The 23175-nt window shown below is 51.0% G+C and overlaps 1 protein-coding gene and 1 long non-coding RNA gene across 2 annotated transcripts; one reads left to right on the forward strand and one right to left on the reverse strand.

Annotated features, from left to right (window-relative positions):
- Positions 1-1796: 1796 nt before the first annotated feature.
- On the forward strand, positions 1797-9486 carry LOC143695406 (uncharacterized). Its single transcript, XR_013184553.1, has 2 exons — positions 1797-2899; positions 4316-9486. It is a non-coding gene; the product is annotated as an uncharacterized LOC143695406 (long non-coding RNA).
- On the reverse strand, positions 8542-22991 carry RBM38 (RNA binding motif protein 38). Its single transcript, XM_054644662.2, has 4 exons — positions 22628-22991; positions 21841-21964; positions 21174-21228; positions 8542-9981 (listed from the first exon to the last, which is right to left on the reverse strand). Exons 1-4 carry the CDS (start codon positions 22793-22795, stop codon positions 9678-9680), a joined length of 651 nt encoding a protein of 216 aa, XP_054500637.2. The 5' UTR covers positions 22796-22991; the 3' UTR covers positions 8542-9677.
- Between the last annotated feature and the right edge of the window lie 184 nt (positions 22992-23175).

Below are 23175 nucleotides of genomic sequence, written 5' to 3' on the forward strand. Positions count from 1 at the left end.
GAACTAAACAACTCTCCAACAGCCCCATCCAGCCTGCAGAGTCGAGTCCAGGCCATTGTGGGCTCTGCTGGCTCCTCAGCACCCCAGGCTCCTGCACAGGTGACATCCCTGTGAGCCCAGAACTCACCTGAGTGTGTCCTGTGTGCCACAACAGCCTGTGCTGAGACTGAGGGTGACACTGAGCTGGGTGACACTGAGCTGGGGAGGCTCACGAGCCCCTCCCAGGCACAGGGCAGAGGAAATGGAATGATTTTCTTTGGCATGGCCAGGAGATGCTGGTGTGACTTTCCCAGTAATCCCAACATGTCTCTGCAGGGCCACCTGCCCCCTGCCAGGTGTGAGCCAGGTGCAGTGCAAGGAGCTGTGGCTTGTGGTACAGTAGCACCTGGACTATTTCCCCTTCGTATAAAATGCTTTGTTTCCTTAGAGCACTGCAAAGTCTCCACTGTCATTCTTCAACACTTAAAAGCAGTTGCTCTCATGGGCATTTTTGAAATTGTTTGAAAAATCTGTGTGAGCATTACAGTGTTTGTTTTCTCTGATGACTATTTTTAATCTTGTTTTTCATTAAAAAAAAAAAAATAAATCGAGATAGATATGAATTGAAACTGCGCCTTTAAATATGACGTGATATTGGCTGCCCAAAACTAAACACAGAATAAGGGAGAGCTGGAGCATGTGCCTGAGAGCTGAGAAAGGCTAAAGCTTTGAATGCCACTCACTTGGCAGCACTGTGAGGGCAGAGCCCAGGAAGCACAGCCAGGGCATGGTGCTGGCCAGCTGGCACCAGAGGGGTTAAAGAAGCGGGTTCACCCTGCAAGGAAAGAGCTGGAAGTGGCCTTTCCAGGAGGAGATGCTGGCACCCCACTCTTGCCCTTGGCACCCAGCCTGAGAGCCACCAGAGCACCCCTGAAGGACGCAGGACAGCCCCAGGAGTGGCAAAGGCAGTGAGGGGATGCTTCCCTTCCATGCCCTGCAGAGGAGCTGTGCAGGGAGCTGCAGCCTCCCCAGCTCCCATCCTGGGGCTCTCTGCTTTTGTTCCCGTGCTGGGGATTTGGCCAAGTGGTGTTTGGCCGGAGCCAAAGGCTGTGAGAGGGCACAGAGCTCCTGCAGTCAGCCAAGGATGGGATGGGGGCCCTGCAGCGGGGCCTGTGCGAGAGGGGCACCCCAAAAAGGCAGAGCCTGCCCTGCAGGGCTGGCAGTGCCATGGCACACTCAGAGCCATGTCACACTCACTGCCATGGCACACTCAGAGCCATGTCACACTCACTGCCATGTCACACTCACTGCCATGTCACACTCAGTGCAATGTCACACTCACTGCCATGGCACACTCACTGCTATGGCACGCTCAGTGCCATGTCACACTCACTGCCATGGCACACTCACTGCCACGTTACAGTGCCATGTCACACTCACTGCCACGTCACACTCACTGCCACGTCACACTCACTGCCATGTCACGCTCACTGCCATGTCACACTCACTGCCACGTCACACTCACTGCCATGTCACACTCACTGCCATGTCACACTCAGTGCAATGTCACACTCAATGCCATGGCACACTCAGAGCCATGTCACACTCACTGCCATGTCACACTCAGAGCCATGTCACACTCAGAGCCATGTCACGCTCAGAGCCATGTCACACTCGCTGCCATGTCACACTCACTGCCATGTCACACTCACTGCCATGTCACAGTGCCATGTCACACTCACTGCCATGTCACACTCGCTGCCATGTCACGCTCAGAGCCATGTCACACTCACTGCCATGCTGCCTGGAGACCACGGTGCTCTGGGACAGGAGCAGCTGTGCATGTCCTGTGTGCATTTCAGGACCCAGCCTTGCTGCAGGGATGGTCCCGGCTGAAGCCAGGCAGGGAGGACAGCAGCATGTGGGAAATGCAGTGGCACAGACCCTGATGGATGTCATGGTGAGCTATTTTCAGACTTTATCTCTCTAGCCTCTGACAAAAATGTGCTATGGAGCAGAGCTTATCATGTGCAATTTGGCACATGGGGCTGGTGAGGGGACAGTGGAGCTGGTCCCTGGAGCTGGGGCAGGTGACACAGAGCCTGCAGAGCAGCAGTGGTGGGTGCTGCTGGTGCAGGTGTGTGTGCCACCGGGGATGGGCACGGACAGGGTCCAACCCAGCCAGCAAAAACCAGGCACCTGAGCCTAAATCCAGCCCTGGCCTGAATCAGGGGAGTGCCAGCTTTGCTGTGCTCCTGGCTTCTTGGTGTCACTCAGAACATGAGGATGAAGCATGAAGCTGGGACCTTCCCTACCTCCAGTTTCTAAACTTTGGATATTCCTAAACAGAGTTGATTGTTCAGGTGAATGATGCTGCCTCCTGTAGCCCCATTTCCCTATGCCTGTGCTCAAGGCATGAAGAGCAGAGGAGCTGAGCAGGCCAGGGTGTGAGCCCTGGGGTTGCCACCACCAGCAGCAGCTCCTGCTGTCTCCCCTGGGGAAGGAGAGGGGTGCTGGGCTGGGCTGGGCACTGCAGACAAGCCCTGCGAGGTGAGGAGGTGCAGCTCTGCAAACACAAACCGACAGCAGCACCCTGCACTGCTGGCACCCAGGGGCTCTGGGAGTTATCACCCTCAGCCTTTCGGCTGCTGGGGCTGGAGATTAGGGAGCTGCTCCTTATCAGCCCCAGTCCTGCCCCTGTGGGGCTCCTCTTTCAGTCTTACTCACTGCAGAAATGAGTAAGCCTGTTGTAACCACCGTGCTGGGACCTGTGGGGCAGCGGGCTGTGCTGATGGGGTGGAGGTTTGTAAAGCATCTCTGCACAGTGACCTGCAGCAGCCAGGACACTCTGCAGACACCCACCAGAGCTGGGGCTGTGCTGGAGCTCAGGGCCCTGCACATCCAGGGCTCACTGAGTCTGGTGAGGATGGCAAGGGTTAATTCTGTGTGTGTGCAAAGGAGGGAGGGCAATCCAAGGTCCTCACATGCCCACAATCTCCAGTGTCTCACTTGCACACAGACCCCCACACCTGCCCCCAAAACCATTGCCTGTGCACAAAGCTCTTGGCCCAGCCTCTGAATTTGTCCCAACCCCTGCGTGTGTGTGTATCCACCCAACCATCCATCCATCCATCCATCCATCCATCCATCCATCCATCCATCCATCCATCCATCCATCCCACCCAACCCACCCACCCACCCAAGCAGGTCTCAGCCCCTGTCTCCCCCAGGATCTCCACACAGCCACTATTTCCAGCAGTTTATTCGACAGCTACAAGAAAATATTCCTGCACTCTCCAGCCCCACGAGGCACATGACCCAGCCAGTGCCAATGGAATAAACATTTGGATTTAATTTATTGTCTCTCCTGCAGGCTCTGTCTTGGCTGGCGGCTGCAGAGGGGCTGGGGCTGCTCCCTGCCTGCGGGACAGGGCCCGGGGCAGCCTGGCAGCCTTTGCCCAACTCCATGGGATATTTTTATTTTTTTTCCATTCAAGCCTGTGCAGGATTCCTGGCAGGACTGGAGCTTTCGTCCAGATTGCAGATGCCCAAAATATCTGTATTCTGGGCTGAGCAGACTAAGGCTGAAGTGCCCGGGGTTGGCTGATTGAAGAGGACATAGGGGAATGCAGAAAGACAGACAGACAGACAGAAAGACAGACAGAGGAAAAGGGCCTGAGCACGTATGGCAGCAGTGGGCAAAAGGATGGGGGATGCCCCTGGGGTCTGCCCCATCTCCAGGCATGGATCTCACACCAGCATGGGATATTTTTACTGTTTTTCCCAGTCTGCTGAAGCCTCAGCTCAGTCCAGGGCATGGTTTTGCCCAAGATTAGCTTGTGCTGCCAGCCATTAAATTTGGTTGCATTGCTGTTATGCTATGCTTCTCATTTTAAATCATCTTCTAAACTGTGCACACCTGGCATCTTCAGGAGCCAGGATTTGTGAAGTAAAAGTTAAAATGCCACTTGAAATAAGGGATTTATGTGTATTCTTTCACATACACACATGAATGCACACAGCTACTGATAAAACCACATTTTTTTTCATACATACATGTTTCTAATCAGATTTATAATGTATATAATATAAATGTTTTTCTACATATAAAATTCATTGGAAACAGGAAGCCAAATTAGTTTACCTTACTAAAGTGGCATGAAATAAAGAGCAGTGTGCACTGTTGAAAAGAAGGTAGGATGTGGTTTTTGGAGGACTTTTCTTTCCCCCAGGGCTCATTCTACCATGTTTATGTCTAAAACCTGTTAATTTTAAAGCCAGCTCACAGGAGACTAATGGCATGACTCATTTATTTCATTTCACTTTCATTTTGCAGAGCTCAGGTTTTGTTTAAGGTGCTCACATGTCAGCAGCTCGTGGATGCTGCAGAAGACCAGGAATGGCCGTGAGTATCTGCACACACTGAGCCCCCATTTATCCATGAACAGGAGCCACTCCAATGAGCTGAGTCTGATTTTAAAAGATCTTTTGAGTGTTAAACATGTAATAAGATGCTCAGTGCTATTTTCAAACCAAGACATGTTCCTGGCTGATTTATAAAAGGCCACAGTCTCCACTTTTATGTGGGCAAATGCTTTTAAAAATTGGCTCCTGGGATTTGGGGTGCTCATTGATTCATCCTCTCACAAGCCTCTATCTCTGACCTTTCCATTACCAACTTTTCCATCTCCAACTGCTTCATCATCCTCCTGAGCATGGGCACACAGCTAATAAATCTGAGTCTTTAATTGCCCTCCCACACTGTGTGGCTTTATCTGAGCCATCATTGCTGTCACTGTGCCTTGTTGCATCCTTCTGCTTCCAGATTTGTGCTGCTGGAGTCAGCAAGAAGATAAAACTGTTATTTAGGTTTGGGTTTAGGTACAAATCCCCTCAGTAACACACTCCATGGCTGCATGGCCCCACATGATGTGTCTGAGTTGGCTCTGCCTGGGGTAGGTACAAACCCTCTGCTTTTATCTCATGCAAGGTCCCATTTTTTGATTTTTTACGCACTTGAAACAATGTGAAAAATTTGTGTAGAGAAAAAAAACCCACAAACCCAGCACAAATTCCCTTGCTAAAGACATTAGTAAGGGCAGAGAGTCCTGCTGGCCCAGTGGTGCCAGGACCACTAGGATGGAAAAACTTCAAGAACACCCATTGCCTCTGGTACCCAAGGGAGATTGATTTATTTATTCCCCCCAATTTATCTGCCTGTCAGGAAGTTTCCCACAGCCCTCCAGGAGTGGGTGCAGCAGTATCAGCAGGCACAGGTCTATCAGGCTGAGCAGAAGCTTTTCCAGGAACTATCTAGTGCCACACGTGACCGTGCCCGGCTGATACGTGACAGGCATTCACCGGCTTCCCGGCCGGTCAGTTGACTTTGTTATTCAAACTATTTTAGTGATGGTTTTTAATCCCAGGCTTAAGTTTTTCTTTTTCTATTTTTTTTTTCTCCCTCTCCTTTTTTTACTCTCTGAACAAGGGAATCTCTATGCTGGCAGGATTCAGAGAGGCACAAAGGAGGGAAAAACAAGTTTCAGCCAGAAGAGAGAGAGAGAGAAAAAAAAAAGGATGCTGTTAGCATTCCCTGTATCTGAGGGGGTAAAAACATTTTGCTGTCAACTCTGTTTTAAAGGCTAAGTGCTAACAGCAGTCCAGTTACTATGCAAATAAATGGTGTGCTCAGCCTTTCCCTCTCAGTGCAAAGTTTTGGGGCTTGTTAGCCAGGGGAGCTGGGCCGTGGGGGCTGGCAGTCCCCAGTGCTCCCATCCCATCCTGGGGATAGCCACTGGCTGGGGGTGCCACTGCAAAGCTCTGGACCTTGACAGGAGCCCGTGGGGGTGCCCAAGTGTCCCCAAAACAAGGTGGGACAGCGTGGGGAGCACTGCAGAGGTGTGGGCTGGGTACCCCCTGCTCCTTGTGAAAAGCAGATTCAGGCAGCTGGCAGCAGAGCCCTGGCTGTGCCTCTGTGACAGGGGACACCCCAGGGAGAGAGAGTGCCTGGAAAGGGCAGAAATCTCACCCAAGACATCCCCTTTCATGGCAGGCAAGTGGGGAAGGTCTGGCAGCAGCCACCCTGGGGTACAGGGCTGTCTCTCACTCGCTGCTGCCAGGTGGAACGGGAGGTGATGCCAGGGCATGATGCCAGACTGTGGCTGTGCTCATCCAGATGATGACCAGCACCCAGCACTGGTATTTATGGTGACATTTCCCCATGACAGCAGAGGGGCTGCACATTCCCCGGCCCACACAAGCCAAACCTCCTCCTGACAGCCCCAGTGTGATGGTTTCCTATAAAAAAGATTTGAATTTGTCATGCAAATGACTGGGCATGTGGGCACAGCTGCTGAGAGGTGGCCTGGGCTGGGTCAGCTGCCAGCATGGCCACAGGGATGTGCCCAGGACAAGGCCTGGCCCCCCAAAGCTGGTCCCACCCCAGGAACTGCCAAGCAGATGGTGCTGCCAGGGCTGTGCTGCCAAAACCACCCAGCCCTTGCTGCTCCTCCTGGTGCCTGTGGCTCACTGAAGCTTTTAAAACCAGCATTGTGACCCCCCTGCTCGTCCCCTCCCTTGGCTTCTGGCTGGCTGCAGCAGAGCTGAGCTGCCCAGAATGAGCTTTCTTTGTGCTGGGACCACATAAGGAGGTGGAAGATGATGGTCCATCAAGCAATGCACTAAAAAAAAATCAAATTATCCTTTTAAGCAATTTCAAAATTATTTAAGCACTTGTGCCACCCTGATCAGTCGGGAGCCAGGCAGGCTCTGCCTCTCACCCACACCCCACTGCTCATACTCTGCAGTTTAGCTCTTGTCCTTCAAACACAGCAACCCTTTGAGCTCTTCCCACTTTCCCAGCCTAGCACAGGACAGGGAAGTGCCTGGGCTCCTTTGCGGAGGCTGCCAGCACCACCTGGCAGCACAGCCCCGCTCCCAGCGGGAAGGAGGATGGCAGAGCCCACGATTCTGCAATTTCACAGCCGGGTTTTCGCAAGCAGGAAGGAGGCAGGTCGGGCTGCTCCTGCTGCTGTTTTGATGTGGCTGTTTCTCGAAATGAGCCCGGAGCAAAACTGAGCGGGATCCAGGAATGGCACTCGGCGGTGCGGGCGCTGGGAGCGCCGCCTGCGCCCCGGCTTCCTGGCACTTTGGCCACCTTTCAGGAAATCAGACAGAGAAATGGAAAATCATCGCTCTTTTCACTTCAGAGTGCACTGCACACATGGGTTTTTTCAACAACAAATCCGTGTTCAGCAGCCTTGTTGTCCCCATGGAGCAGGGGAGATGTATATCCCCAGCAAAGACAAAAGCCCAGCTCAGCAGTGCCAGGCACCACTGCCTGGGGACGGGCACCTCAACGCTGCTCCCCAGCAGCTCCCAGCACCCCCATCCAAAAATCCTGCCCTCCCTTCTCCTCAGGAGCACTCCTGACAGGGAGAAAGAAGAATTGCTGAATAATCTCCAGCCCTGATAGCACTTCAAAGGCAGGGCCTGGGCCAGGCTGGATGCAGCACTCGGCTCTTACTCCTTTGGCAGCCCCACAGCAGTTCCAGAAAGTAATTACTTAAAAAGGAAATAAATGTCACCCACATGGTTGTAAGCAGAACCCCGGGCAGGATGAGCAGAGCCCCACCAGGATCTGCACTCTCACGCAACACAAGCAAGGCAGGAGAGTTGTTTCCATTCATTGAGATGGGCTCTTTACTCTGAGGGCTACTGGTGACATTTGTCATGCCCACTGTGGGCATTTAAGCTCCCCAGGGCAGCCACAGTGCTGAACTGCCTCTGCTTTCAACCCACAGCATTTTCTTCCCCCAGGATGGCTTTAGGCATCACCACCTGAACCAGCAGCAATGTTGGTGCCAAAAACGCAGCCCTTCCTGGCACCAGACCTGCTATGACCTTTATGGAGATGAACCAGATAACTGGCATGATCAAACAGAGTAATTTTATTTACTTTTACCAGATTAATTCTTGAAGTTTGTAACTGTCAAAACCTGAACACTGAACTTCTAAAGCAAGTTGGTTGGGGGAAGTCAAATGTAGCACCAGAGCAGCGAATGAGGCTCAAGGGTGAAAGTCTCTCAGCTGCTGGCACCTGCCTGGCTCTGCTGGATCTGAGACACCCTCAGCAGATCCCCTTAACCAGGACAGGGCTCCGGCAGACTACCCTCTTTCAGAGAAATTCCATTTTAGAAAAATAACCCCCAACTTTTTTTAAGCAAAAAAACAGAAGGAAAGTGATGGCCCGAAAACTCTGGGATGAGATCCCATCTGCCCCTGTTGCCTCTGGAGCTGCACCAGGATGGCAGCACCTCCCACCCTCTGCTGCAGGCAGTGTGAGGAAGCAGCTGGCACCAGCCCACGGGGTTCTGTGAGCTCAGAAACCCTGAGGTGCCTCAGGACACGCAGAGCAAGGGCAGCGTGGGACACGCTGCAGGATGGTGGCAGCCCCTGATGCCTGCCAGGGTGGCAGCAGGGGCTCCTGTCACAGCCAGGTGGGCTGGGAAATACCCCCTAAGGCACAGCAGCCAAGCAAACATGGTACCATACATCATCGAATAATCTTAAAAGTTAAAATAGTTTATTGCTGTCTTTGTAGAAATGCACTTACATCGCCTGTTCTCTTCCTTTATTTGGCTGTTGGATTACAGGCATAAAAAGGTTACATTTACCCATTTGTTCAGTGACATAACACCTTTTTCTCTATTGCTCCACTCATGATATTCTCCTAAACCTTGCTGGCCAACAGCCCCAAATCTCTTTTACATAAATACTGTAAATGTCTTCATAGGTTGCAGCATTGTAACAAAAGATCTACCAAAGTAGACAAAATGTTCAGTATTCTTGGTTGGTTTTTTGCATTTAAAAATATACCTAAATTTGAGATAATCTTAACAGAGTAACAATTACAATAAGAAAATAGTACAGTGCGTTGACTAAAGGAATATTCTGCTCTCCTTCAAGCCAATATTCCCTTTTGCATGTTGAAGTGATTCAGCAATTACTTAAGAACTTTTACCTACATACAATAATTTAGTAAAATGAGAATTAAACAAGGCAGATACTTACTACTATTCTTCTGTCTGCAATTCACAGCTCATGCGAATAAAATCGCAATAAATATTAAAAAATAGTTTTTCTTTTGCTTTTTTTTTTTTTTCTGTAAGGCATCTCTGAGTATTACAAAGTTTTTGTACAACCAAAAAATAAGATTGCTTTTTTTCCATGTTCTCCAAGTACCTCTGTACCTCACCAGTAAATAAGAGGATTGTAGGCTGGATGAGGAAGGAAGGGGGCAGAAAGAAGACCACAGGTGATGGAAGCAGACTGCCATGTGTGCAAGAATCTGTCGTTTTCCTGTGAAACATTTCAGCCGCTTTTAAAACATCTTCAAGACAGTATCTGTCCAGATTGAAGGAAAAAAAAAAATGGGGGGAAAAAAAAACTTACCAGAAGTCCACTTTCATAAGCACAATCAGACTGCAAGGATTTGGGGGTTTGCCCTCAACACTATAAATAGCTTAGGCATCAATATGCACCTACATAAGGGGGGAAAAGGGACAGGGTGATTTTTTTTTTTTTTTTTTTTTTTTGGTGGGGGTTGGTTTTGTCTCTTTTATAATTTTTTTGTCGTTTTGCTGTCCTAGTGGTATCCTTGCAGGGCGAGAGATTGTCCGGGGAGGCCGGGCGGGCCCTCACTGCATGCGGTCGGGCTGCAGCTGCTGCGGCTGGTACTGCACGAAGGCGGCGGCGGGCGCCGCGGGGGTGCCGGCGCTGAGGGGCGGCTGCACCGTGCCCGTGGTGTAGCCGTAGCCCACGAAGCCGGCGGCGGGGGAGGCAGCGTAGGGGTACTGGTCGTAGGCAGCTGTGGTGTACTGGGAGTAGGCTTGGCTGGCGGCCGTGTAGTCGATGTAGGGAGACGTGATGGACTGCACGGGGGTGGGGATCACCACGCTGGGCTGGATGATGGCTTGGGGGTAAACATAGTGAGGCGTGAGTCTGTGGAGGGAAAGGGAGAGAGTCAGCGAGGGGCTGGGGTCGGGCTGGCCTGCACAGCCCCGCTTCCCCTCAGATTCGTGTGCGCCAGCCATGGAAACGGTGCTGCCCAGCAGTGCGGCCCTCGAGCGAGGGGAGGAGAAGAAGCAAACACTCCTAGACCTGAGGGCGTAGTGCAAGGTGAAGCATTGGCTGCTACTAATACACACACCCTGGTCCCCACAGCTTGTAATCCAGGCTGCTGAAATCCAAAATAAGCTCCCTGGAAGGCCGTGACACAGCTTCTGGCTCACCTCATTTCCTCGGCCCGTCCCTGCCAGCCTTTCTGCCTCCCGTACTGTCCATCCAAACTTGGGTGAGGGTCCTGAGGACCCACAGCCCCTGTGGGGCATCTCCTGGCAGCAGGGACAGCGTGTCACCCTCCATGTGTCTGTCCCACCAGGAATGACCGCTGACCCCAGGCCCTCCAGCCTGCCAGGTGTTATCAGTTACTACACACTTACGCCATGTTTCCACAACACCGCATGTTTAGGGAATGCTACAGGGTGTTTGTTGTAAAACACGAGATATTAATGCTGCTTTCCTCCCCCCAGTAGCTGGCAGGGCGGTGACAGTCCTGTGTCCATGAGCTGTCACATCTGCCTCTGGCATCTCCGCTGCCCTTTCCATGAGGGCCCAAAAGTGCAGCTTCTCCCAGGCTCCCCCTGCCCTGAGGAGCTGTGCTGCTGAGAGCAACTTAACAATGTCACAGTCAATTAAAGTCCATAGATGGAGGGATCCTGGACGTGATTAATGCAGGAGTGCCTACTAATTTGTTAGAAACTGCTAATGAGGAGGAAAGGGAGGGGGGAAAGAAAGCATGGAAATGAAAGGGCTGTATTTTCCAAAGGGCTCATGTCAAGTCAGGTCTCAAACAGTTGGGCAAAAACTGTGCAAACCTGAAGGTTTAGGTACATCCACACAAACTGCCACGGGCCAGGCAAAAATGGGGAATTTATGTGGCCTGAAGAGTGTGGCAGGGTGACACATCTGGGGTTTGTTTAAGAAATAGGGGGTGCAGGATATCACCAGCAAATGGCACAGTGCCAGTGGAAAATCAGAGCCACCCTGGGGAGAAGGTCCTGCTTGCTGAACCACGTGAGGCAAAGCCATCCCCTAAAAACTTGTGCCACCCTGTCTCCAAACCCAACTCATTTTGGCCAATAAAAAAATCCCCAAGGCAAAAGTCTGCAGAGAGATTATGCAGATTCAAATATTTTGGGGATTTTTGTGTGGATGTGTGTGACAGCACATTTTCAAACACAACCACTTTTAAAAGCCTCCCACATGCTTTTCACAAGGCACAGGGCTGTACGTGCTTACCCTCATTCTATCTGAGCATCCTAAATCTCAGCCACCACCTGCAGTGTGCCAGGGTCCACCTGGGGCTGGTCCCTCCTACCCAGCACCTACAGGGCTGTTCCCACTTGCTTTACAACCAGCACTGGATAGTTTGATCTCTCTTCAGACAGGAGAAAGGCTTCTCACAAACAAGGGCTCATCTGAACCGAGTTTTCTCTCCTTTTCCCACTCCCATATGCAGTTTGTTTTTGCTTGAGACAATTTGCATGACAAGAGAATGACTGCTCTCCTCTCCCCACACAGCAACACTGCCTCTGAAATCAGGGTCCTTCCATATGCCCAGGCAGGATGGATGGTAGTGAGCAGCATCTCAACCTCTGATTCAGTTCAAGACCTTCTTCTGAGGCCACCAGCCACCCCTGGACAGCAAGAGGGACCTCACCGTCCTCCAGCCCATAAGCACACCATACCCAGCATCACCCTGTGGGTAACAAGAATGAGATGAGGCAGCAGAAATGCACAGAATCCCTTTTTGTTCAGCTCTGATCTAAACTGGGGCCAGCACAGCTGAATCAGAGCTGGAGCTTAGGCACCAGCTCAGCCCAAGGGCACTCCATGTCACACACTCACACCAGGCAGTGGCAGCCACCTCTTGGAGGAGCAGGGCTCAGTCCCACACAGAGGTTCCTCACGTCTGTCACTGGGGGATTTTCTCTTTCATCTTGTTTTAAATAACTCAGAGGTGCAATGCTGCTCTCTGGGCCTGCCAGGGTCTGGGGAAAGGCTCTGCAGAGGCACCCCCAGGCACTGGCCCTTGGGCATGACATGAGCAGGCTCTGCCCATGGTTATTGCTCTAGCCCTGGTAGATCAGCCAACATCCTGCATCCCAGACTGGGATGGATGCTCTGGCTGCTCCTCACTTCTCCCTGCCACCAGGCTTCCTGGTACTCCAGGGCTCAACAAAGTTAAAATCACTCCACAAAGCAACAAAAAATGCACCACCCACTAAAAACCACCCGCTGGCAGGAGCAGAGGAGGGGCCTGCACTTTTCCTGCCCACAGGAATTCCAGCTGTGCTCACCAAACAACCAGGACACCCTGGCAACCCAGCCAGAGCATCACCCTGTTTGAGCAGCTCCTCCATGTCCCTTGCTGCCACCCAACTGCTCTCCTGAGCTGGCACAGCCCATGTGGGGGACGTGGTGCCAGTGGGGTGAGTGGACAACTCCAGGTCCTCCCAAGAAACTCTGCACTGTTGGCTTTGCTTTCACACACAGAGCTCCTCGGTGGGCTCAGAGACAGCAAATCTGCAACATCCTGCACTACATTTTTCCTTCAGCAAGGAAAAACTCCAGCTTTTCAGTGCTGTTTGGAATAAAAGGCACCATTAGCTTGGAAGGCAGAATGTACTCCTGGACCCTGCTCTCAGAAATCCATCCCACTAGCCCAGTGCATACACAAGCACACATCACTCACAATAGCTGGTACTGCACTAAAAAACCACACTCAGCAACTCCAGGATCTGCTTCTAAAGGGAATGTCAATGTAAAAGGAAAGGTTCTCTGGGTCTGTAGGATTTCAATAATTCAGCTAGAAATTTCAATCAAGGTATAATGCAATTTGGTCTTCTGAATTAGGTGGACAGATGGCAATTCATCAATCAAAACAAACACACAACTCAAAGTAAGGTCACTTTGATGACTTGCAGCTACAAACAAAACAAACCAGTGCAGTAGGACGAAGTTCTCTGCTGGCAACATTTAGCATCCACAGAAAATCTTAAAGTATTTCCCCCTCTTCCATTATTCCTGAACATGATGTTTCAGGAGATAATTTTTTTTTTTAAAGAAAGCTGTTCTGGAGTTCTCTTTCTAGAAAACAGCAAACTCTAATCTGAATTTCTACAGGATGAGTCACATCTGTGTTTTAAGATGCCTTTCCCTTCCTCCCTCCCTGCAGTTCTCCTCCATCCCCCACGATGGGCCCTGCCAGCCAGGAGAGAACTTCATCAAAAACACACACGGTGTGATTATAAAACACCAACCAAGTGCTCAGCTGTGGCCACCACACACCAAAGTCACCCTGTGAACAGCAGATGGACAGGATGCTGCTGGCACCACCACGAGCCACAGGCAAAGGCCACCCAACACAAGGAGCAGGGTCAAACCTCAGCCTGGAGGTAGCAGTGGCACGGGAGGGACAGCAGGAGGGGACAGCAGGGACTGGTGCCAGCCCACACTCCTGACCACGTGGCACCATGCCCCAGCAGCCAGAATTGAAGCAGAACAGAGATGGTTACAGAGCCCCTGGCAGAGGGACACAGGCTCTGTCCTGCTTTTGTGGGGGGACAGAACAAAAGGGGCCCCACTGAGGTGCAGGTCTGGGTGGAGATGTTCAAACATGCCAGGGGAGGCACCCGTGGCTCCAGGCAGATGAAAAGGTCCCTTTCAAAACTGCCACCACCCAGGTCTCCCCACCACAGCAGCAGGGCAGGGCTGGCTGGGGGGCAGCAAGAAAAAAGGGACAAGTCAGGAGGAAACGTGTCCCACTTCTCTTCCCAAACACTGGGGAGAGGAACAAGCTCTCATCAATCAGCAGAGCTCATCTCAGAGACTTTTTATATATTTGACTATTTTCTATCAGAATTACACCTAAAATGTGCTTTAGCCGCACCTTCTCAGGACTTCCTACACATGAGCCATGAGCTGTTCCTGCAAGCTGCTCCTGCACGCTGCATGAGTTTGGGAGAGCAACAAGGTGGGAGTTCCTGACCCCTTGATCTCTGCCAGCCCTGCTGGGAGCTGGTTTAGTCAGCTCTGAAGAGGTGGAGACAGCTGCACCCCTCTGTCAGGAGGGACACGGCATCACACAAACATTTGGGAAACAAGGAGGGGCACAGGGCTCTTGGCAGCCTCACAGAGACCAGCACACAAATGCCACCACCACGACCAGCCTTTTATTCCTTGAAGAATAAAAGAAACAGAGCCCTTTGTGTCTGCCAGTGAAGGCACAAATTCTGGCATTTGACCCCAGGAATTTGGCCTCCATTTCTACTAGAGCTGAGCCATTGGCTGCCACAGGGACACCCACACTGCCACAGCACGTGATGGCAGGGGGTGCTGGGGGTGCTGCAGAACCAGCTGAGCACAGCCCCTGGTGATGTGACACCTCCAGGGCACACCCAAAGGTGTATTTTGAAGTGGGCTCCTGAGTTTAAAGCTGCTCTGGGAAGCACAGCCCACACGTGCACTGGCAGTGCCAGGGCACCAGGGCACAGCTGGAGATGCAGGCACACATCCTGGTGTGATTCACACTCCAAGGAATCGTTCCTGAGGGACACTCCCAAGCCAGCAAGCACTCACCTCCAGGAGACACTCAGTAAACGTGTGTGGAGTGCAGGCAGGGCTGGCCACAGGTATCATCCGGGCCCCAGCCACGGTGACAGGCTGTGGAAATGTGAGAAATTCAGGTGCTGTTCTCAGTGCAGACATGAGGAGGAGGCTGCAGGATGCCCCTGCCTGCCCACCAGGACTCCCACTCCAGGAGGGGATCACAGTTTATCCACTAACACCTGGGTGCAGGTAAGGACATTGGTTGTGCCCTGATCACTCCACCATCCCTCACCATTCCCTGACAGGGCTGGGATCTAACCACAACATGACAAAGCTCCAACTCCTGAAATGTCCCTACTAAAGCTGATTTAAAAATGCACTGAAATGTCAACAGCTTCTGCCTCATCAGCCAGCTATCCCAGCCAGCTCAAAGTCACACAGGGATGAACTCTGCAGCTCCATGGGATTTATCATCACCTGCTGCAATACGACACAAACACAAAATAACAAAGCAGTCAAGACAATTTCTGCTCCTCTTGTACCTGATTTGCCTGTCTGCCTTCTCCTCATCCTCCTCTGTCCCTCTGAGAAGATGTACACAGCAGCCTGTGCAGACAGGTACAGGACTGAGTTTCCTGCTTCCCTGCTGGGAGCAGATGGCACCACACCAGTGGCAATCACCAAGGCATGACATGCCACACAGACTGTCCCAGACTGCAGTCAGTGGGGGAAAAAAACAGAAAGAAGTAAAAAAAAGGCTGCAGACCAAAGAGGGGAGTACACCTCCCAAAGATCTAACACTTTTCCTCAGCTCAACCAAGAGTCTGAGATCAACATGCTGAGCTCCACCACGAGTTATAGCCAGGCTCAACTGCTTTATCCTCTGCATCTTGCTTCCCCCACACCCAAAGGAAGAAGGAAAAAAAAAAAAAAAATCATGATCCCACACAAAGGCATGCTGGCCAGACCAAAAATAGTTTTGGAGAGAAGCAGGCTGAAAAACACTCAGGTAGCAGGAGATAACATCTGCCTGAAACAAGAGCCATCTGGCACCAAGGAAAAAGCCACATGGAAGTTTATCCACAACTAGTCAGCTCTCCAGAGAAGGGAAAAACCCCTCCCCTTTCCAGTTATCAGCACAGCCAAACCAGAAATTAACTGACAGAAGAAACAGGGACTGTTTCACACCAGTGCATGACAGGAACCTGAGTCCTTCAACATCCTCGTGTAGGATGGTAGGGAAAACCAGGGTCTCCAACAGATCAACTCAGGAAGCCCCAGAATTCTGCCTTTGACTGAGCTCTCCAATTTTCTTCTGCAATTTAGAGAAAATCGATGGCAGAAACATCTCTAAAGCCTTCTGAAGTATCTGACAAGTTTTGGAATAATACACATTAGTGACTACTTTCAACTGGTTCCATTTTTAACAGACTTTCTTTCTTTACACGTGATCCCTTCCACTGACCTTTAATTAAAACCATCCACTCATTTGATTCATCTAAATCCCTCTCTTGAAGTATTTTGAAGTAGAATGCTTCAGCTACAGAAAAAGCAATGAAATATCTCTTTTTGATAAAAGAAGGCCTACACTTAATAAAACAAGTAATTAAGTAATTTCTCAGCCAAGAAAGAAATTCCATTTTAAGAGTTTGTGATTTCAGCTACCAGTTGTGCCTTTGTGGCAGTAGAACATTAAAGAAATGTCAATCCAATCCCTCCACACCTTCCTGCAAGCTGGCATCATGGGAGATGCCTGGATCCAGCATGGTTTTTCCAGCCTCTGCTGCTTTGGCCAGGGCAGCTCAAGTCTGACAGAGGAGAGCTAAAATGCTCAAAGCTGGTGACAGGGAAATTGCAGGGGACAGCACAACTCTGTTTACAGCACTTGGAGACTGAGAAACAGGAGACTGAGTTTTAACTCCGAGGTCCAGGACTTTTCATCTTTTGTGATCATGGAGTATATTTAGCTCTGGTATGTAGCTTGCTCCCATCCGTGGGGAACAAGTTCTTCATAAAAGTCGTATTTAGAAGTGACCCGGTGTCCTTGCTACCAAATTATCAGCACAACAACTGTCTGGTTCCCTGGCTGGTGCCCTCAGCGCCAGGGCAGGATGCCCAGGGCTGCATTCATCATTCCAATTACTGGGCATGTGCTTAATACTACGAGTTGGGGCCCATATGCCAGCAGCTGCTCAAAGGAAACATGAGATCAAGCACAAGCTGAGCTGCTCTGGAAATTCAGACGTGTGCATCAATCTGCCACATTGGGACTCTGTGGCACCAGCCAGAGCAACACAGGTGAATTTTGGATCTGCCACTCCCCAGCTCCTGCACCAACAGGAAAGGACTCAGGTTTCTGCTGCTGAGGAGGATGAAGAGGAAAACCACCAGAGGCAATGGAATCACACAGAGAAGATGGCACAACTCAAGCCATGTGCTGTAGAGACAAAGCTAGAGCCAGCTCAGCTGTCTCTCCATCACACACAAGCCCATGCCCTGACTGCCCAGGAATAGCTCAGATCCTACACCCAGAGCCTGTCCCTTGCAACAGGTCTGAGCTCACAGCATTCCCATAGCCAAGTGTGAGGTCACTGTATCAGACCATGCTTTTGTATTGTTTCACAGGCAGAACGTGAGCAAATTCTGCCCCAACCCCAAGAAATAGGCACCAAACCCTTGGGCCTGACACCAGCATCTGCCATCTTGAAGTAGATGTTCAAGAAAATCCTCAAAGCTGTCTGAGCTGCTTATAAATACATGTTTATGTTAAAAAAAAAACTAAATAAAATAATAAAAAAATAAGAAAGGGATTTCTTTCTGACAGGCAAGCATTTGGTCTGAACAGCAGTCACCATGCATGAGAACCAGCAGCTGAAGCCGTTTGGAAAATGGATTTGGACATTTCTTAGGAAATGCCCCCTTTCCAACCCAAGCTTTCATGTTCCTGGCACAGGCTAACACCAGGTGCTGGGTGCTCCATGCACATGAGCCTGGCAGAGTGGGATGGGATCCTGCAGCCTGCAGCTCTGGGTAAGTGGGCAGTGGGAAGCTGGAGCAGGGGGATGCCAGCTGACAGAGGCTGGGCACAGCACGTGCCCTTTTATAAGCATAACCACAGAAAAGATGAAAGTTTGTCGCCTTTTATTTTTAACCCAATAGAGAAATTTTAAGGATAAACAGCTGCAAGGGAGTCTGGGCTGACACAAAGAGAGACTTTCTTCACTTCCTAACTGCAGCAGCATCAATGCATGAAATTTTAAACTCAAAGAGATTTAACTCTTTCTGACGTTGCCGGAGACCAAATGTGGGCCAGAAGCAGGGGCCACCAAAACAAGTAACTACACATGGATGGGGTCTCTGGAGCAATGACATCCAATGTGCAGCTATGGAAGGAGCTGGATCCTGCCACAAGAGACAGCTTTATGTTTGCAGGAGCTCAGTCACTTACTCAGTCACTGGTAGATCTCCCACACAGATAGCTCCTTCGCTGAGGCACAGCCACAGAAATGCATCTGCCATATGCTGTGTCCAGAGCAGCAAGCACAGAGGAGAACCAGGGAATCCCCGCTCCCTGCACAGACTCAAACTTGCCTCCACCTCCAGAGTCCCAGAGGAGGGAACCACGAGGTGGGACCAAGTACCTCTGCCACATCACCTGATCACATGAAACACGGCAGCTGCAGGGACATGCTGGCAATGCCAGGTGCCTCCAAGCAAAGCACAGTCTGCAAGCCCCAGGCTGAGCCCCAGGCCCAATGCTGCTTCCCTAAACTCAGCAGCCGGATCTCCAAGTCACAGACATATCCTTTGCCTTGCATTACTGTTAAGATCTCTGGTTACAACAGGCTAGAAACTTCTTTTCCAAACAGGATTTACTACTGACTCCGTGCTGTCTGCTGTGCAAGTGCCTCCCCTGCCAGGACAGCAGGAGGAAAGAGAGAGGCTCCTCGTGGTTTCTCTTTCTGTTCCGCATAGCCCTGGCAATATTTACAGCTGCATTGAGGTGTCTGGGGCTGGGGGGGGGAAGCCTTCAGTTTATAAATAATCCTCTCTGGTGTTTGGGTAATTTTCATAGTTTCCATTCATTTCAGGTTTCATCAAAACCTGCGTTTTGTGGCTTGATAGCTGGGACATGAGTGGCTGCTTGCTCTTTGTTAACTGCCCAGGAGTTAACGGTTCTTCATTCATTCCTGCCCTGACAAGCCCAGCTCGCTCACCAAGCACCCTGTGCCCCATGACAATCATCTTTTGGAAACCACAATGCCAACCCCTGGGCACAAACACTTTGCAGAGACAGGAACTGCAGGAGGGAGAGCCAGGCAACATCTCACACCAGGGGCAAAGCAGCCGAGCCGCCGAGCTTCCTTTGGGAAAGGTCGGGATCCACCCGGCGTGGTGCAAACAGACAACAGCAATTCAGTGACAGACCCTGACAAACTCCTCATCTACCCTCATATCCCACTGAGGGACAAGGAAATTGTGGGTCCAAGGGAATGCAGGAGTGGAGCTTGGCAGGCTCTTAATTTTGTTGGTCTACTGAGGAGACAAAGAGGGAACTGGCAGCCAAGCTCTGCTGCTCGACCGAGCACCTGAGGCTTTGCTCAGAAGCCACAGAGCAGCCCCAGTTGTGGTGCTCAGGTGAAGGTGGTGCTCAGGTAAACACATTCTGCATAACCCACATTTCCAGTGATTCTGCTGCAGCAATGACTGAATTCAATTAAATTCTTGTTTACTGATGCTTGCAAATAATGATATATAATCCCCTGCCTCCAGCCCTCCATTCTCCTGGTTCCTGTCTCTTGGCAACTGATAAATAATTTATAACGTTCTCCACTGTATGTGCTAACTGCAGCTCTGCTGGTTTAATGATGAAACCAATGCCTAAGAACTGCAACAGGAACTGTCTAGATCACAAGGAACATGTAATCAGTCGATCCCACACTCCTCTGGATGTGAAACCAAAAGCAAACTGTTGGAAAAAAAAAATGTTTTCAAGAGCTGCGGCTGCAGGGTAGGAAGGGCACCCAGAAAACTGCAGATAATCTGCAAGGTGCTCCTGCCAACAAGAGGAGTTTTAACGGGCTTCACCATTTTGCTCTTCTCTGCTCCCATGCATGGCAGGACTCGCCAGAGGCTGCTTTTATTGGCAACTTCTCTGCTGCATTCCCATGCAAAAGCCTCTGGGTTTGCATCTCAAGGTGCGGCTGCTTTGGGGGCTATGAAAGCTCCTTGCAGCCCCCATGCAAGGAGAACTATTAAAAAGCAGCATTTGGTCTATGCAGACTAATGTGACTGTTGCCCCAAAGAGGGGGAGACTCTTCCTTTCATGGCAGATGTTTTTCAAGGCCTTCCAGCAGAGCTGTAAGCGCTTGCGAGAAGCGGCGTGTTTGAGCCCCACACAGCACACGGACACGGGCTGTGCACTCTTGTGGCAACACAGCCTCTCACATCCAGAAACTCATCGGAATGAGATTACCCAGGCAGTTGGCAACTGCGGCCATAAGGGCAGAGGAATGAAAGTTTTATTGTTAGCAGATTTCTTTTTTCTTAAAAAAAAAAAAAAAAAAGGAAAAAAAAAAAAGAAACTAAACACCCCCCAAAAAATGAGCAGAGAGCAGGGAAGGGATGAAGTATTGCTGTTGACAAAGGCCAAAATCCCATCTATTTATATTAGAGTCACACAAAAACCACACCAGGGCAGTGCTCAAAAGCTTTAAAAAATGCACCTACTTTCTTAATGCTCTTAGAAAATAATAATAAAAAACCTTATCAATATTCACTTTCTGAAATGGTGTAAAAAAAGAGCTGCATCAATCATTAAACAGTTAAATGAGGGCAGTATGACAGTCACTATTGTTCTCGTGAAGCACACTTGTCTTTTGCCGAGCAGCTGCCAGATCCTATTAGATGTATAAAAAGAGGACTTTTCTAACCGAGTAGGGATGGTATAAGCTATTGAAAACAGCAGACAAAAGCCCACTTTTGCAGACTATTCAAGCCTTGTATAACATCTGTCCAAAATCAATTTTTGACCTAATGTTACTTTCATTAAGTAACAGACTTTGTTTCCAATGCAATTTGTTTTCTAGGATAAAACTGTATCCTAAGCGTTATTACGTGGGAAATGGCACAGAGGAAGCAGAGGATCTTATTTGAGAAACATGAGAACAGAATTTGCTTAATTGTTTTGACACCTTAAGTACTATAATAGAGAAACTATTTTCCATTTATTTGAATTCCTGTGAATTCTTGAAGTTGGCAAAACAGCGAGCAATGCACTGGGTTTATTATGACTAAGATTTACTGAGGATAAAGAAGGATCTTTGGGAATTACATTAAAGCTGACAAATGCACAAAACTTCTGAAATCTCCACCAGAAATAAAGTACTCTGAACATTAACAACAGCTGTTGAAACTGTCCAGTCTTGATGGTGAAGGCTTTTTTCACACATTTCAAATAGTGAGGAAGTTGATTTGTGAATCTGATTTCAAACAGACTGTTAGGAAACATTTCCACTTACCCAAAGGGTCTCTGAATGAAGGCTGGATGTAGCTGCTGCACACCTATGGTAAAACCTAAAAAAAAAGGTTCAGAAAAAAAGAAATATTAATGAATGGCATCCATTGTACCATTCAACTCATAACACACAGGCAAAATTACAGCACACGTCTTTGCATTTGATCTGCTATGCATGTGAGCAAATTCAGAGCCCCATTTAGAAACAAGTTAAATTTAACATGCATATGTGATATGCACGAGGAGCAGATGGGAATTCATGATGAAAGCCCACTGTGAACGTGCTGCTGTGGAACAGACAATGGGGTATAAAGCCTTATTTTACACACTGGGTACTGTGGTCATTAGACCAAAGGCAGAAATGACAAAGTGGATCTTACTGTTAATTCTCACGTAACAAAGAGGTTTACGGGCAAACAGATCTGCCGTGGAAGGAAACAGCTTTAACACAGTTAGATGAACTTTGGTGAGTAACATCAGTGCAGCAGGGCTGAGTAGGAAGATATAGCAGAGAGGTAACTGGACCATGCAGTGTCCTCAGCCAACAATCAGAACTATGGTGGGCAGATAAACGTGCATCGTCAGATCAGACGATTCCAGCCCGAGGAACTTGTTTCCTTGTCTTACAAGTTATTCTAATACAGAGAGATGGGATCTCCTGGATGCCTCACCAGTTTGAATACTCCTTGGTTTTGCTCCCAAATACGCCAGGTTCACATTTGCTTTCCTGCCGTCAATGATGGGGTTTGGGTCTTTGCAAGCTCTTTCAGCAGCAGCTCTGTCTGCCATGGTCACCTGGAATCGAGCACAGCCTTGTTTGTAGCAACAGCGCTTTGTAAACACTCCGGCAACAGGCACTAAAGTGGAGTTTATTTATTGTTCTATTTTGAATCGGGAGCTGAACTCCCTTCGTGCAGCCTCGCTTGCACGGAGAGATGGGAAGGGCTGCTGGGACTCGATGGAAAAGCGGGCGCTCCCCCTGCGCCCGGTTTCCCCGCTGGGCCGGTGCCAGCTGTTTTCCCCTGCCCTTCCACCTCCTCCTGCGCCTTTTTTAAGAAGCTGGTGGAGCCCTTCCCAAAAGCCCCAGCTCAGAGAAGCTCAGGGCAGCTGCGGGCGGGAGGCGGGGACCCGCACGGACATCGGGAGGGGGGAGCAGGTGCTGAACGAACGGCACGGCCTCGGCCAACACGGGGTGCTCCTCCCGGGCCCCCAGCCCAGCCTTTGTCCTGACCCAGCCCCTCGCTCCCGCAGCGGGCACGGGACGGGCGGCGGCTCCGCAGCGCCCGGCACCGGGGGGTCCGCCCGGCCGCACCGGGACTTTGCCCGGGAGTCTGTCCGGCAGCACCGGGAGTTTGTCACAGCACCGGCGGGCTCGGCAGCCCGGGGCTCCGCTGCCGGCCCGTTCCCGGGGCAGCGCCCGTCCCGCCGCGGAGCGGAGCAGAGCGGAGCGGCACTTACAAAGCCGTATCCTCGGGATTTGCCGGTCTGCCGGTCCGTGATCACCACCGCCTCCTCGATGTCCCCGAAGACCTCGAAGTACTTCCTGAGGGAGGAGTCGGTGGTGTGGTAGGGCAGCCCCCCGACGAAGATCTTGGTGAAGGTGGTGTCCTTCTGCACGGTGTGCATGGTGCCGGCAGCGGCCGGCCCCGGCCGGCATCCACCCCGAGCAGAGCCGCGCCCCGCCGAGCCCCCCGCGGCGGCCGAAGGCAGCGGAGCGGCGGCGGCTCCCGGGCCCTACAGCCGCCTCATGGCCGCGCCTGGAGCCGGAGCGCGGCCCCGCCGAGCCCGCCGGTGCCGGTGAGTAGCGGCCGCCCCGCCGCGGCCGCCGCCTTTGTAGGGCCGCGCGGCCCCGCCCCGCCGCCGCGCAGGGGCCATCGGGGCGCGTAGTCCGGCCCCGCCCGGGGGTCCCCGCGCCCCGCCCCGCCGAGCCCCCGGCCCGCACCGAGCCCCGGCAGCGCCGCGCACACCGGGAATCCCCAGGGCCGGACCCTCGGGCCGGGCCCCGC

The sequence above is a fragment of the Agelaius phoeniceus genome, chromosome 17 (assembly GCF_051311805.1).
Source record: "Agelaius phoeniceus isolate bAgePho1 chromosome 17, bAgePho1.hap1, whole genome shotgun sequence".
Lineage (NCBI taxonomy): Eukaryota > Metazoa > Chordata > Aves > Passeriformes > Icteridae > Agelaius > Agelaius phoeniceus.